This window comes from Crinia signifera, chromosome 2, assembly GCF_055691185.1.
Source record: "Crinia signifera chromosome 2, ASM5569118v1, whole genome shotgun sequence".
Classification (NCBI taxonomy): domain Eukaryota; kingdom Metazoa; phylum Chordata; class Amphibia; order Anura; family Myobatrachidae; genus Crinia; species Crinia signifera.
The window spans coordinates 102234706-102249380 of record NC_139218.1 but is presented as its reverse complement, the minus strand read 5'-3'; the positions used below and the strand labels follow the sequence as shown (position 1 = coordinate 102249380).

The following is a 14675-nucleotide window of genomic DNA, read 5'->3' as shown; positions in this document are numbered from 1 at the left end:
TATGTGCCCATAATGTGTCATCATAGTTGTCAGGCTAAGGTGCTTTTGAAATTGAATGAAAAAAAGATATCCTTAAAATCTATTAACTTTAAATAGTTAATTGTATATTAAATCTTTACGGGTTCTTAAGTCTTGGGGGGGGGGGGGGGTTTAGTATCAAGCCATAAATAGAAATTATGCGCATAAGTTACAAATGGCAACTGATCAGCTTTTAGATATTATTTATCTAGCATAGTCTATAAAATGAAAGGTATCTTCTGTTACTATGGGCAGTTTATCTCTAGAAATTTGATGCATCTCCCCCAAAATGTTTGCATGTATCAATCATTTTGTAGAATAAACACAACTTTTCCCTATGACAGGAAAGAGATCGCTATGCATACAAGATTCACCTGCCAGAAACTGTAGAGCAACTAAGAAAATTTAATGCAAGGAGGAAATTAAAGGTAAGACCTATCTCAGTAAGTGATCTCTAACAAATCTGTACATCTTACATTTACAATCAAAAATATCATATTTTAAGGTATGAAATGCAAACACATTGAATTGGGGTAATTCAGTGGTTTCTCCCTGAGGATGCACTAGATGACGACAAACCAATTCCGTTTTTGTTCCGTTACCGTTCCAGCACAATGAACCATGAGCATTCACATTTCAGCTCACAGTTCCTGGAGGAGGCTATCTTAATTGTGCAAAAGATAACCCAAGACCGCACTTTACTTGTAGTACTCCTTACTTTGGTCAGTTTAAGCAGTTTTATGTGGATAAACCCGGTCTCGATGGGCGCAAACAGTTTGTGTCTAGTTTTCTGGGCTAATTGGAAGGTATTTGCATACCTTCCTAGACCAATACCAAAACCAACAATTAGAATCCTGTGGTGTAAACACAGGAACAATACCACACATGGCTAGAATAGGTAACCTTTGATACATATGTTATTTCTTTAACTGTAAGTTCCTAACAGTAAAACAAATATTTAATAGTCATGCATTTAGCAGAAGCTTCCATATGTTCTACTTTCTATTTGAAATATGCTCAATATAGACATCACAAGCAGGTTTTTGCTTAAAAGCATTTATAAAATGGTTTAAGAGGAAGGCAAAATGACTAACTATCATATCTTATTTTTAAGAAAACCACTGTCAGCTGTTTTTGTTATGCAATAAATCACCACTTGCTGTGGAAGGAACTTTAAACAAAATCTACTGTTTATGGCATGCAAGCATTGTGTGTTCATTTTATAGCAATTACAATGTTTATCGCTGTAATGGCTACCTTTTCAGCTGTTGTCACATCCATTATGTATGGATTTATTACTGTAAGTTAATGTGTAGTTGTTTGGCTAATTAAATTTAATGAATATTTAGCCATTTATGTTTGCCTGATTTACATCAGTTTCCTAGACTTGCTCATTCTCTAGTCAGTCCAATCCAGTAATGATATGTAGCCTAATTATGAAGTTGGTCTTTCTTATAAAGAGTATTGTAGACATTTAAAAAGTGCTGCAGTTGAGTAACCTATTGCGGTGTTAGATACTACACACTGCAGTGAATTTCTTAAAAGCATTCCACTAAGTGTTTATGGGCAATTTTGCAAGTTACCTTGTAAGGAAAAGTTAGTGATCACTCCTCCTGGTAATCTGTGCCTCCATTTTGTATCTGAAATATTGCAAAAGGGGAAATGCTCAGAAAATGCAAAAGTTGTTATATAGCTCATATTATGAAATGGTTATAAGATGGTCATTTAGGTATTCCATATAATAATCTCTCCAGTAAACTGCAATGTGGTTTGCGCATATCTGGGGACATATTTCCCACATTTATTTGTAGACTTGCTTTGTGTATTGCCTCATTTCTAATATTCAGGGCTGACAATGTGTAGCTTTCCTGTTATGACTCAACTATTGCAAAACAAGATACATGTTTCAGCCATAATCTGTAGATTATATGACCCATTGTTGTGTAATATGGACATATTCCACTTTTTGTTTAGTAGATTTACTGATATTGATTGGATGTTACATTTATCTCTGGATCATGTTGATGACAGTCATATATGAAATATTTTATGTACGCAATGTGTTTTTCTTATTCAGGGAGCTGTTTTAGCTGCCGTATCTAGCCACAAATTTAACTCATTTTATGGGGATCCTCCTGAGGAATTACCTGACTTTTCAGATGACCCAACTTCTTCAGGTATGTTTTCTTCAGGTATGGTGGTTCTACTTTTTTTCCCCTATATTCTACCTTCATTAATGTTAGTGTGTAATATCTTTATTAGGTGTGTTGGTTTATATTACCCAATCATATTAGGAAACACTGCATTGTGCATCTTGTCTACAGGGTAGTCTTTAGCTAAATCCCAGTGTAAATAGCTGTATATAATTGTTGATGTTGACCAATCTATTGTGCAGTAAGTTAGACATCATTTTTTCTAATAAATAAAATCAGTAAGTAGTAATAAGTAAATGTAAAGAATTGTGATTTCATCAGCATTGATCATATCCATCAGTGTTATGGTGCTGGATTTTCTGGCAGGCTATCTGTCTGGAACAGGTGATTTGTAAGGGTACCACAATAAAGGAGGACTCCCCCAACAATTTAAGATTTTGGCTCCAACCTTATACATACTTTGTGATAATGGTTTTTGGTGGCAAGGTAACAATCTTTTGACTATCACACCTGTGTAATAAAATGCACCCAGGGACAGCTCCACGTTTAGACAGGTGGTCTGGCCCTTGTTATGACAGGTTGGTGGCATCACCGCCTACTCATCCTGAGCTAGTGCTTGAGGATGACATAATCTTCAAGCGGCGGCTCTTGCTATGGGGGGGAACAGGTGCTGAGTTGCATCAACCCAGCTTACCCATTCAAACTGCACCGCAAGCCCAGTAGAACCCTTGTTTATAAAAGTTACTGTGTCCGCATTGGAAACCATTGTTGTCCTTTGCCTGATAGTGAAAAAAGGAGAATTATGTCGATTTTTCAAAAGCGGCATGCAATAAAGAATAAAATCATACTCCTGAAATATACTTTGAACGACGCTACCCTTTTTTTTTTTTCTAAATTTTTTTTGTCCAAACAACAATTTTACTCAGAAAATATGACCTAACATGACACATTTGTACAGTATTAACATTTTATTCAAGTAGCATCAGCATCCTTATTTTGGAAATAGAATTAACCACATTAATAAAAAGACAGGGTTTTAACAAACTGGAAAAAGGACAGCAAATTTAGAAATGTAAATTTTCATGCATATTCCTGTTACAGTGGGCATTATGGATGTCCTATCATAATACAGCAAGCTTTCTAGGGACCACCTGTCTCAATACATTGGATCCTCTGTCTGAATACAGTGTCTATTCTAAATAGCTATATACCAAGGTTTTTTAACCTTTGAACATGTACCCATGGGTGGTGGTAAATGTTTCTTGAACAACCCCCTAAAGTGTACTTTAATAAAAGTATCCCCTAATTTGTATAAATGTATTTTTACCTATACACAACCAGTCAAAAGTTTTAGAACACCCCCATGTTCCCGAAATTTTAAGCACTTCAGCTATAGTAAATAATGTGAGCTGATACAATGGTGTGTGACAAACTGCTATAGTTTTTTTTTAGTTTTTTTTTTTTTTTAAGGAGCAAAAACTCTTTAAAAAAGTGTAAACTTCAGAGTTGTATATGACTTCTTTTTCAGGGAGCAAGTAATAGGTTAATAATTTACACCTGTTATACAATAATCAATAAGTTGCTTATCTGGGCCATGGACCACTGTTGGTGGTCTACTGAAGACTGGAAAAGAAAGTCTTCTATACAGACTGTAAATTTGAAATCTTTGATTAATTACAATTTTTTGTACTTTTTTGAGTAGGCAAAAGGATGGATCCTTATGTGTAGTGTTTTGCTTTACTAAGTAACTGGCACTCTGAATCAAATAGGCTATTGGAACATTTTGCAGTGCCGTGCTAATACCTTCTGGTCTACACCTATTTACTAAAGGGCTAAGACTCAAAACATGCTTTCAAGCTATGTCAAAATAATTTTTGTGCTTAAGATGCTATGCTTTAACCCCTTGAGTGCCAAGTCAAAATAGGTGTGACAATTGCCAAGCAAACATTTTTTTTTTTCAGCATAATGACCTGTATAGGAAATAAATTTTACCTTTTATATAGGACATATCATTTTTTTTGTTTTGTTTTTTTACCCCCAAAAAAATTATTTTAATTTTAAATGACAAATGTGAGCGACACTGATATTTTTAACAGATATCTTGAACATCCCACAGCAATGTTGGCACTCAAAGGATTAATGGCCAGTACAGTCTGTCGACTTAAATCCCATCTAACTGTTTTGGAACATACTAGTCATAAAAGTGAAAACAAAGCAACCTACAAGTGGGATCCATACATATTGTTGACAAGCATAACGTACTGTAAATCTTGGAATGCAAGCATTGTTAGGTCAATCATCATGTTTACAGTTGCACTGCCGATTCATGTAAAATGCTTGAACCACTTTTATGGCAAGCTCACACCAGATGCGACCAGTCAAATATGCCACTGTGCAGCTCCTGGAAGAAAATCTTCTAGCAATTGCTGCTTACAGAGGGACCTCTTAGCCCTCCTGGTTCACTCCCTCAGTGCCTGCCATGCAGCTGATTGGGGAAATGTAAATAAAACTGCTCTTGCCTCCTCCTGTGTGTACCAGATGGCTGTAGAGAAGAGCAAATGCTGGTGAAAAATTAAGCCGATATGTTCTGATGATTGGTGAACCGATATTTTGGTAACTGTCGCAGTTACCACTCACTCCACCCCCTTTTATGTGTAAGAATAATTTGAAAACTGCAGCTGCTTGTAATGAATAAGCTTGCTACAGATGGAGCCGGGCTCCCTCTTGCTGGCGTATCGCCAGACTTTCTCCGCTGGCGATCCGCCAGCAGCGAGGCGCTCCATCTGACAGACGCGCGTGCGTCTCACACGCACTCGCCTCTCAGTTTCCGGGCGGCGGGGCAACGGGAACCCTGTCCATCTCTGCTTCAGGGAGACGGACAGGATTAGAGGAGGCGGCGAGGGGTGGGGCGGGGAGGCGGTGGGGACACCGGGGGAAGCGCCGTCGGAATGGGAAGTGCAAGCGCGTCCCCTTTCGCAGGGCAGATGGCGGCTGGCGGGGGATGACGGCTGGCGATTCTGCCGCCATCCCCTGCAAAGACAAGGCCGGCTCCATCTGTATGTTCTATAGAAGAAATAAAAGCAACACTAATTCAATGCTCTCTGCTTTTACTTAAAAATAATAATATAATAGTAGCATTTCACACAGGTCAACCTAACAAAGCCTGCATTCTGAGGTTCACTGTACCGCTTGTGGACTTTGTTATTGAAAGCAGGGCTATTACATCACCTACAAGTGCAATATACGGGAATGTCTGCAACAGTGTTAACATGATGTTCCCAAACAATCTTTGAGTTTCATTTGTAGAAAGAATGCAAAAATTGTGTTAGTTCATACAGTATCTGCAAAAAGTGGCTAAGTGAGTCAAAATATTACTTACTTATTTATAATATATATATATATATATATATATATATATATATATATATGTATTACAATTTACAATTTACCAAACCAGGAGAAATAGGATGGCATCTCTGGTCTTACAGCATTCCAATATATTTTGTAACTGCTTCAGAGGACACCATAATCAGGGATAAAATTGCAATAAATAGTTACTGACAAACCGCTTTTTACATAGATACATTAACTATATTGTATTTCTTAACTATCAAGACAAAGTAAACAACAGTTCCCAAAAGCGCAATGCTGCCTTAAAGGGAAAACCTCCTGGGTGTCACCTACACCCCAAAATACAGTTATGGACAGAGAAAAAGATTTGAGGATGTTCCTTGTGGGGCGTAACAAACAGTGTCAAAATAGTTAGTGATGTATAATTCAATTTATTACAGTCCTTAAGTGTTGATGAAGGATCCGTTTCAAAGTGTTGTTCCCGTGATCAAACGTTTGATGATGATTTTTCTCACAGCAAGGTGATAAACATTTTTTTTTTTTCATTTTCTAAATTTTATGAGAGACAAAAGATAACCGTCCAAGAGATATGCAGCCGTAAGTATCTTGTATGGTTTCACACAGATGGGCGTACCCGACTCACTTTTAATAGAGTTTTTTTCAAGCACATTAAGGTATCTTTACATCTGGAAAGGCAGAAGATCCCTGAAGGGTTTCTTATAACCCAGGTTATCTAAGCCGGTTGTAGAAACATCTATAGGAGTCCAGAACATTGGTGCAAATTGAGTCATGGTACGCCCCATAACTCTAAAGTTACCTATAACGAAACCGATATATGTTTATACATCTCCTCATCCAGTGAGTTTGGGTACACCCATTCAATATTTTTGAAGTTAAAACTTACAGGTTGGTTAATAAACCAGTGTTAATGAAATCAGAGACAAAATAATTATTTTGTTCAACTAAACAAAACTTTAATACTATATATACCAAGCCACACATTGTTTCGTTTCCTTTCTATCTCCTTCTTAATCACCACACACTTGATAACACATGGAAAGAAAAAATTGGGTGATAAGAAAGCCTTCAGGGATCTTCTGCCTTTCCAGATGTAAAGATACCTTTATGCTCTTGATTAAACCTCCTATTAAGAGTGAGTCGGGTATGCCCATCTGTGTGAAACCAAACAACATACTTACGGCTGCATATCTCTTGGACGGTTATCTTTTGGGTCTCAAACATTTTTTTTTATTTTTTTTTTTCTAAATTTTATATCACCTTGCTGTGAGGAACATCACCATCAAATGTTTGATCACGGGAACAACACTTTGAAACGGATCCTTAATCAACGCTTAAGGACTGTAATATATTGAGTTATATTTCACACACTATTTTGACACTGTTTGTTGCACCCCACAAGGGACATCCTCCAAACTTTTTCTCTGTCCATAACTATTTCTTAACTGTTTGGCAGCAAACACAGATTTTGTAGTGTTTCTCTGCATATGTTTAGGTATTCACATTAATCTCTGCCCCAGTGGAGTTTAAATCTATATTCCCTAACACATGATCGCACACACTAGGAGCATCCAGATGAAAGCTACGTAAACCTGGGGAGAACATACAAACGCCACACTGGTCCTTAGGGGAATTAGACCCAAGACCTCAGTGCTTTGAAACTTGAAGATAGAATCACTGTGCCACCATAATTAACATAAAAAAATAAGTACATACAGTATTTTATTTTTGTAGCTGAAATAATGGCACTGCCTTTAATTTGATATTCTTATAAGAAAACCGCGGCTGGCGTCAGTCATCTTTCTGTCTACTGCCTGCGGATTGATGTGATTAGTCTCCCCTTATATGATGAAGTACATGCAGTGATATTTTCCTAAGAATTTTACAGTCTGGTAAACCTTTTATGTAGCAGGAGGTTTATTGTGTTAGCACCGAGTATGTGTTTGCATTTAATGAGCCATGAGTAGAAATTGTTATCCTCTAGTAATATTGGTGCGATGTCGGAGAAATTCTTTATATGTCGCTTTTTACTCCTGCATTGACTACATAAAAAGTCAAACTCTACATGAAATTGTTAAACTGATATATTATCTTTCAGATAGAAAGAATCTTTATGTAATGTCTTGTGTACAGTAATTAGGTGCTAATAATGTATTTAGTACTGTTGTGTAAGTTTGTATAAAGATTGCAAATTGCTTTGCTTATGCTTGCAACTAACATGCTATTTCTCAAATCTTAACAATTTTGTCTGCTTTAATGCTGTCTCACTAGGACTTCTAGCTGCAGAAAGTAGGTATCCCTTTGTTTTCCTCTTGTGCTTGCTGTGCTAATTTTGTATAAAAACAAAAAATTGCCTAACCCCAAACTTACATTTGCATTCTGAGGTTTTGGTTACCCAAGTTTCATATATTGCTACTTACCACAAATGTCTTCTGTATGCTTGCTAATTTCACAAAAGTTGACATTTTTAAATACGCATTTTATCGCCCAGTTAAACTATCTAGATAGTGACCCCAGCACCCCAACGGTTACCTGAGAACTCAGCCAATGGCAAACTACTGCAAATGGAGCAGACTTAGGAACTTGGATGTGTGCTGCGAAAGCCTTATTGTAATGATGTCATTCTATTAAGCATTGCATTAGTCACACTGCCGCAGTATGTTATGCTGAGTGTGCTCTCCTTTACCTTGTAGTCTTGCTGGTTAGCTGAAATGATTATGAGTATCTCCTGTGGTTGGCACAGTGAACTCCCAAGTGCCATTTATGTTGGCTTTTAAGTTACAACCTACTTTTAAAGTGTTCACTTTTTTAAAAGTTCTTTGTGGGGGTAATTTACAGAGCGGGAAATGATCCCTGTCAAATGTGTTGTACAGTGCTAACCTTTTCTCTTAATTCTTTGTAGTTTTTTGGTCCTAAACTACTGTTCATGTGAACCGCGGGTTGCATACAGTTTACGCGGAAACAGTGGGTTTTGTTGTGGGAGAAATGATATTTAATAGCCTTCCCACTCCTCTGGGTTTTTTGTCATCACTTATTCACCCCATTCGAAGCATAACTATGCATGATGCATACGGTACTTTACCCTCAATTATGCATCTTGCCTATAGTGTACAGAGTAGTTAGAACTATTATTTGTGTTGCAAAGGAATTGGTAAAATGTTACCGATTAAGGGGGGTATTCAATCCTGGACGAATTTCCTGGTCAGGCGAAAGATTGGCAATAATTCAAATCGGTGTTCAGTCACAGATGTTTTTGCCTGTTTTTTTAGCCCTTTTTCGCCAGTGCCCTTTCACTTTTTGTGAGAATCAGAATGGGGGAAAATGGCAGCGAAAACAAATGCAAATTCGCCCAAACTACGTGAATTTGTGGTAAATTCGACGATGTACGTGGTTTACACAATCCGGTGATGTTTTTTTCACCCAGGTAAATAAATGGCACTGGGATTAAATAAGGCCAGTCAAATTTGCCCAAAAAAAGGGCAAAAATTGCAGATTTTTCATCTGGCGAAAAATTTGCTTGGGATTGAATACCCCCACGTGCCGAACGCCTTGTATTGGTCACTGAAATCTGACATGCCCTCTGCCTTTTTCCCTAGATTGTGCACTTTTTCCTCAATTGCTTATAGTGTACTTTGCTTTTTAGCCATGCCAAACCAATCCTAAATCCATGGCACACTAAACATGCCTATGAGGATAGATGTACAGTATGTGGACACAAATGTAATTACATCAAAGTAGCAGTCAATTTTATTCTATTCAAGTTGTATAATTGCACATCGGTACAAGTTACTCCCTATGTCCCGGAAAGTGAAAGCAATCCAATTGTAGTTATTGGCAAGTATTGACTACGGTCTTATCAGAACTAGTGGACATTTTGGATTCTGTACACGTTAACAGATCTTCCACAAGGGGTATGGATCATTAGGTCACCAGCAAGTAGGTCGAAATGGGTTTTTTTTTTATTCTCCCACCTAGTCCTAGTGGATGGTAGGGCATGAAATACTGCATGTTGGCTTAAAAAAAAAAAAAAAAAACACATGTTGACCTTAATGCATGTTGACTTTAATGCATGTCAGCCTAATGCTTCCCGAATTACTTGCTGGTGACCCAATGATCGTATCCCTCCACTAGACTACTTTGACCAGAATATCCCTTTTGTACATAAGCCATATACAATAATGTTTTTGTTTTTTAATTTACATTGTTTTTCCCTTTTAATGTTTCATACTGCCATTCCCTCTCTAAGTAGATGCATAACATATTAAATACACTGCTACATTTGTCCCCTCATCTAAATGGCCCCATACTGTATATCTAATTTTCTTCCATATTTTAAAGCTCTTGCAGTAAGGTTTCTGAAGTTACCCACCTGACGTAAACAATTGTTTAGCTGCAATGCCTCTACTGTATTTAGGATTTATATTTTGCCCAATTTTTTGTCTGTAAATGATGCTGGAACTTTTTTGTTTGTTTGCTGCTGCATTTGTCATAATCAGTCTTGCATGCATTCCAGAACAGTTACTGCTAAGCTAATAACACAAGCCTTTTTTTCACATTGTTGCTCACTTCTACTTGATTTCCTTTTTGTTACTTTTTGACTCTAAATGTATCTGGTTGTGTCTTTGCCTCTTCAGGTAATGTTTCTCATTAATCATAGCTAGTCAATTGAGTTTAGTGTTGAAAGGTCATTTTTTGCAGTAAAGAGAGCCTTTATTTAAAATCTTTCCTTATCTCCTTTGCTTACAGGAGCGGTATCACAAGTGCTGGATAGCTTGGAAGAGATCCATGCACTCACAGACTGCAGTGAGAAAGACCTGGATTTCCTTCATAGCGTTTTCCAAGATCAGCACTTGCACACACTACTAGATGTAAGTTTGCTTCGTAGATTAAGATGTTACTCTATTACAATTCTTTACAGACTGCAAAAGTGATACTACTTACCTCACGGATGAGGATTGAGAAGCGTTACTGCTTGTGTTTTCTCTTGTTCTACATGGTTGTTGAATGCATATGAAATTTACTGGTACGTAAAGTGTTACCTGTTAGAATAAAAAGGTATGGAATTATTTTGTCCCATGACATTATGGACTATCCTGTGTGCAGGCAGGTTGTATAGTTTTTTATGTACTGTATTGCTGTTTGGTTGTGCTGTGCATTATTCACTTTAACATTCTCCTATCTGCCTCGAATACAACTCTGAGAGTAGTTGTAGTTTATGAATTAAAGATGACTGGTGGTAATAACAGAAAGTCTCTGCACCTCCAAGCTACACTGTTTGAATATGTCTGAATGGGAATAAAGCTGTTGCTATTATCAATATGCTAATTACACAAGACAGACTACACAAACCTTTAATTGCTATGTTGCAATATATTACATCAATTTAGGTCTTGTGTTTGCATAAGCCTATTTAGGATATATTGTATAGCACAAATTCATTTAGTACTGTGTGAATTCACTATTATTCTTTTCCATCGTATCTTAAAAAGATGAGCATTAAAACCATTGAATCTATATTTATCTGTTTTGATGGGATGTCATTTGAACACTGAATATAGTTCAACATTTTTATTATATTGAGAGCCGCTCCCCCCGGCAAGTGGAGGGGAGCGGCAGTCAAAGGACTCAATACGCTAGAAGTAAGTTCAGGAAACGATCTGGCTTCCTTCTAGCGTTATTGAGTCCTGCGAGTGCCGCTCCCCCCGCTTGTCAGACACTGCTTTTATATTTAGATGCTGTTGGGCATCTTTGAGAAGGCACCTGGGCAACTACTTTGTTATATATAGTGTCCAGATGACCCAGCACTCCAATCTATCACAGCCTTTAATACTTTTCTGAGTTATAGTTTTGCATTATGATCTAGTCTTCTATAAAATAAAGTACAAAACACTATTGTTTTTGCTCCAGTTTACTACATTATGAAAAAAAAACTGCATAGTAATTCAGTGATTTTTATTTTTGACTAGCTGAGATACCCAGCGTTGCTTAGATTTGGTTGTGCAATTAGCATTGCTTAGGGGGGTATTCAATGTCAAGGGCACGGCTGTCAAGCAAGCTCGACAGACGTGCCCCTGTCCTGTTCTCACTTTGCTCGACTTGAGCTCGGCGGTCGGGATTCATTGTCCCAAGCGGCGAGAAAGGGGCGTGGCCGCGAGTTGAGGGCGGAAATAGACGAGCTCCGGCCAGGAGCTCGCCTATTTCTGGCTTTTCTTGGTAGAACGAGCCCGACAGCTTGTGATGTCGGGCTCGTTCTGCCGAGAACCCCTGTTCAATGCTGTCGGGAAGACAGCATTTAATAGGGCCCAGCAGCCATCTCCCCCGTTGGGAGATGGCTTCGGGAGCACGACCAACATTGAATACCCCCCTTCATCTTTATCCATATTTTGCGTTAAGCGTAACCACTCGCCATGCCCATGGTGCGACTGGCATATTGTGGTGGTTTTCTGGATCTGACCACTGTTTTTTAGGGGGGTTTTTACACCCCAAGTCCTCTACCCTATTGCACCAATATAGAAGGTGGTACTTCCCCAGTGGCCTCAGCTTGTACATGTGCTGACGTCCATGATAACAATATTTCTCTGGGTTCATAGGGAGCCTCAGCGATTTGCCAATGGAAGGTGTTTTTAGGAAAATAAAGTTTCTTTGCTAAAGCAATAAGGAATATTTATTTTCAGGTGCTGCCTGCAAATGATATATATAATTTGAAGAACTTTATAACAGTTTGCAGAGTTCTAGGTAAAATGGTGAGAAGAGAAGTTCCAGTAAATGTAAACTCCTGCATTACAGGCTGTATTTCAAAAATGACAGTAGCTGATTGGTTTGCCCATTATCTGTCACCATGTCATTTCTCGCTAAGCTTTGATAAATACCCACCCTCCCAAAAAGATTTTTTTTTTTTTCAACAATTCGTGCCCTAAATCTTTACTTTTCTTTTATCATATAAGACACAACAGCAGAGCTACAGTATAACTCACTACTGTATATACACACTGTGATCTGCTATCACACATTCTAGGACTCTTCAGCTCAAGGGGGTCATAAAGGGGATTTGTGAGCAAGGACCACAATCCGCATTGATTGTAGAAAATAAAATTAATGGAGAGAGATCTGTTCAAGTACAGCAGTCCCCTCAATCTATCCTCATTGGTGATGGCTACAGTTCAGATGCCTTAGTTCTGCCATCTCTACACATACGGCAAGGATTATTTATTGTTTTGGCACTGTTCCTTTCAGAATATTCAAAATCATGAATTGACACTGCTATGACTTGCTCCTATTGAATTTGTGTCTCATGAATGTTCACTTGAATGCATAATAGTAGCTGCCAGCCAAGTTCCGAAATGCAGAGTAGTGGAGTGGCATTACCTTTAAAATGAAAACCCATATAGGCCAATTTTTGGTGGAGTTGCTTTCAAAACAAAACATAATCTGGTGCCGTACTGTGCACACAGAGGCTCTTTTAGAGGTTGACACATTTTGAGATCTTAATCATGCATTCAGTATTTACATGCATGTGTAGACACATCCAGATTCACAAACATGTACACTTTAGCAACTTGATATTGCAAGTGCCCTAGAAACGGGTTAAAAATATTTTAGCAACATTATTTTCTACAGCATATTCCCGGCAGGGCCACTGACAGATAAGCCAAGCCCCAGTAAAATTAGGAGGAGTGGCCAGACCGCCTTCTTTTTAGAAAAAAAAGTGCATCGTTCGTGCATCTGCACATACTGTGCAGGGTGATGTCGGTGGCTCGTCCAGTGGTTGGCAGGTATAATCATACCTGCTCACAGGGAGAAAGAGGACAGACCACTGCAGATGCCTTTCTCCCCAGCTCACCACACAGCACTGAAGAGTATGCTGTGATGGGGAGAGAGAGAGAGGCTGCTACAACGTCTGTCTTCTCTTGCCCCAGCGCCGGGCCCCCTCAACATTCTATCGCCTTCCCCAGTTGCTGCTTAGACTGTGGTCGGGACCCAACAGAAATTTAGGTGCTTGCACAGATTCCTAATAATCCGGATCTGCGAGTATTATATATTAGAATGCAGATCTGTAGTTTATTTTAAAAATAAGACTTTATTGTGAACATAGTGGTGAATTGCATTGCTTAGCAGCATCGGGAAGGCCACAGCTATCTGCTTATGAAAACTTGTAGCTGATCCTGCATTGCTTCTGGCTGTGAGCATCCCTAAACACTTATGGTCCATACACACTGGGTGATTATGCCCAGAATGTATGGACAGCGATGACCGCTGTCATCGGGGGGGGGGGGGGGGGGGGGGGGGGGAGAAGCTGCTCACTGAGTGGCTTTCCTCCTGCTCGGCGCTGTCGGGGGGGGGGGGCAGACATTATTGCATAGAGCAGCGATATGCAAAGCTGCTCCTCTGCTGGTAATACCAGCTGGTATTACTGGCTATACACACTGGGCAGCTTTGAGCTGAAAGCCACTCAAACTTGGGGTTTTAATTGGCTCTCCTGAATGCCTAACCCAAACTTCCTTTCCTGTAGCTTAACCATAACTTTTTCTCCCATAGCCTAACTAACATCCTCAGCTTTCTTCAGAATATCAATATTTAGAAAAAATTGACAGATCCATGTCGATATTCCAACAATATTGTTGTCATTTCCTAAATGCCTAGGATATCGTTTAGTTAGAGATTGAGCTGCTCCACTGCAGACCTCTTTCATTTTGTTGTTCTCCAGCATCATGCTGCCTGCTGTGTTTACAATGTCTGTAGCACCAGAACTTGCATGTAGCAGCAGGCCAGCTCCCCTCCCACTAATGGTAACCAATTATGGAGTCCATGGGCCAAATGTAATAGGGTGAGAGTTTCAGAAAGTAAGAGATTTTGGGAGAGTTTTCCTATGTTTTTTAAAGCAGCAATCAATTACACTGCAAAAACAGGTTGATTTTGCCATGTAATTGATTGCTGCTTTAAAATACATGGGAAAACTCTCCCAAAATCTCTCACTTTCTGAAACTTTCAACCTATTACATTTGGCCCCATGTGTCAAGTGGCGGCCATGTAATTAATAAATATTCATCTTATATTATATTATAGATCAATGTGCAGTGCAGTTAAATGCGCTGTCTATAATGTATCTAAAGCTGGCCATACATCAGGACGACCTGT

General features: G+C 38.7%; 1 protein-coding gene across 13 annotated transcripts in view; it reads left to right on the top strand.

Annotated features, from left to right (window-relative positions):
* The window catches only part of CASK (calcium/calmodulin dependent serine protein kinase), a 318758-nt gene that overhangs the window by 162212 nt on the left and 141871 nt on the right, over nucleotides 1–14675 (top strand). For 4 of the 13 annotated variants that reach the window (XM_083172659.1, XM_083172649.1, XM_083172655.1 and 1 more), the window contains exons 9-12: nucleotides 363–446; nucleotides 2096–2195; nucleotides 7812–7829; nucleotides 10287–10408. In XM_083172659.1, coding sequence (XP_083028785.1) covers nucleotides 363–446; nucleotides 2096–2195; nucleotides 7812–7829; nucleotides 10287–10408 — 324 coding nt within the window. Of the gene's footprint in view, nucleotides 1–362; nucleotides 447–2095; nucleotides 2211–7811; nucleotides 7830–10286; nucleotides 10409–14675 lie in introns of all 13 variants that reach the window. The other 9 variants (XM_083172650.1, XM_083172648.1, XM_083172658.1 and 6 more) reach the window with 3 other exon arrangements.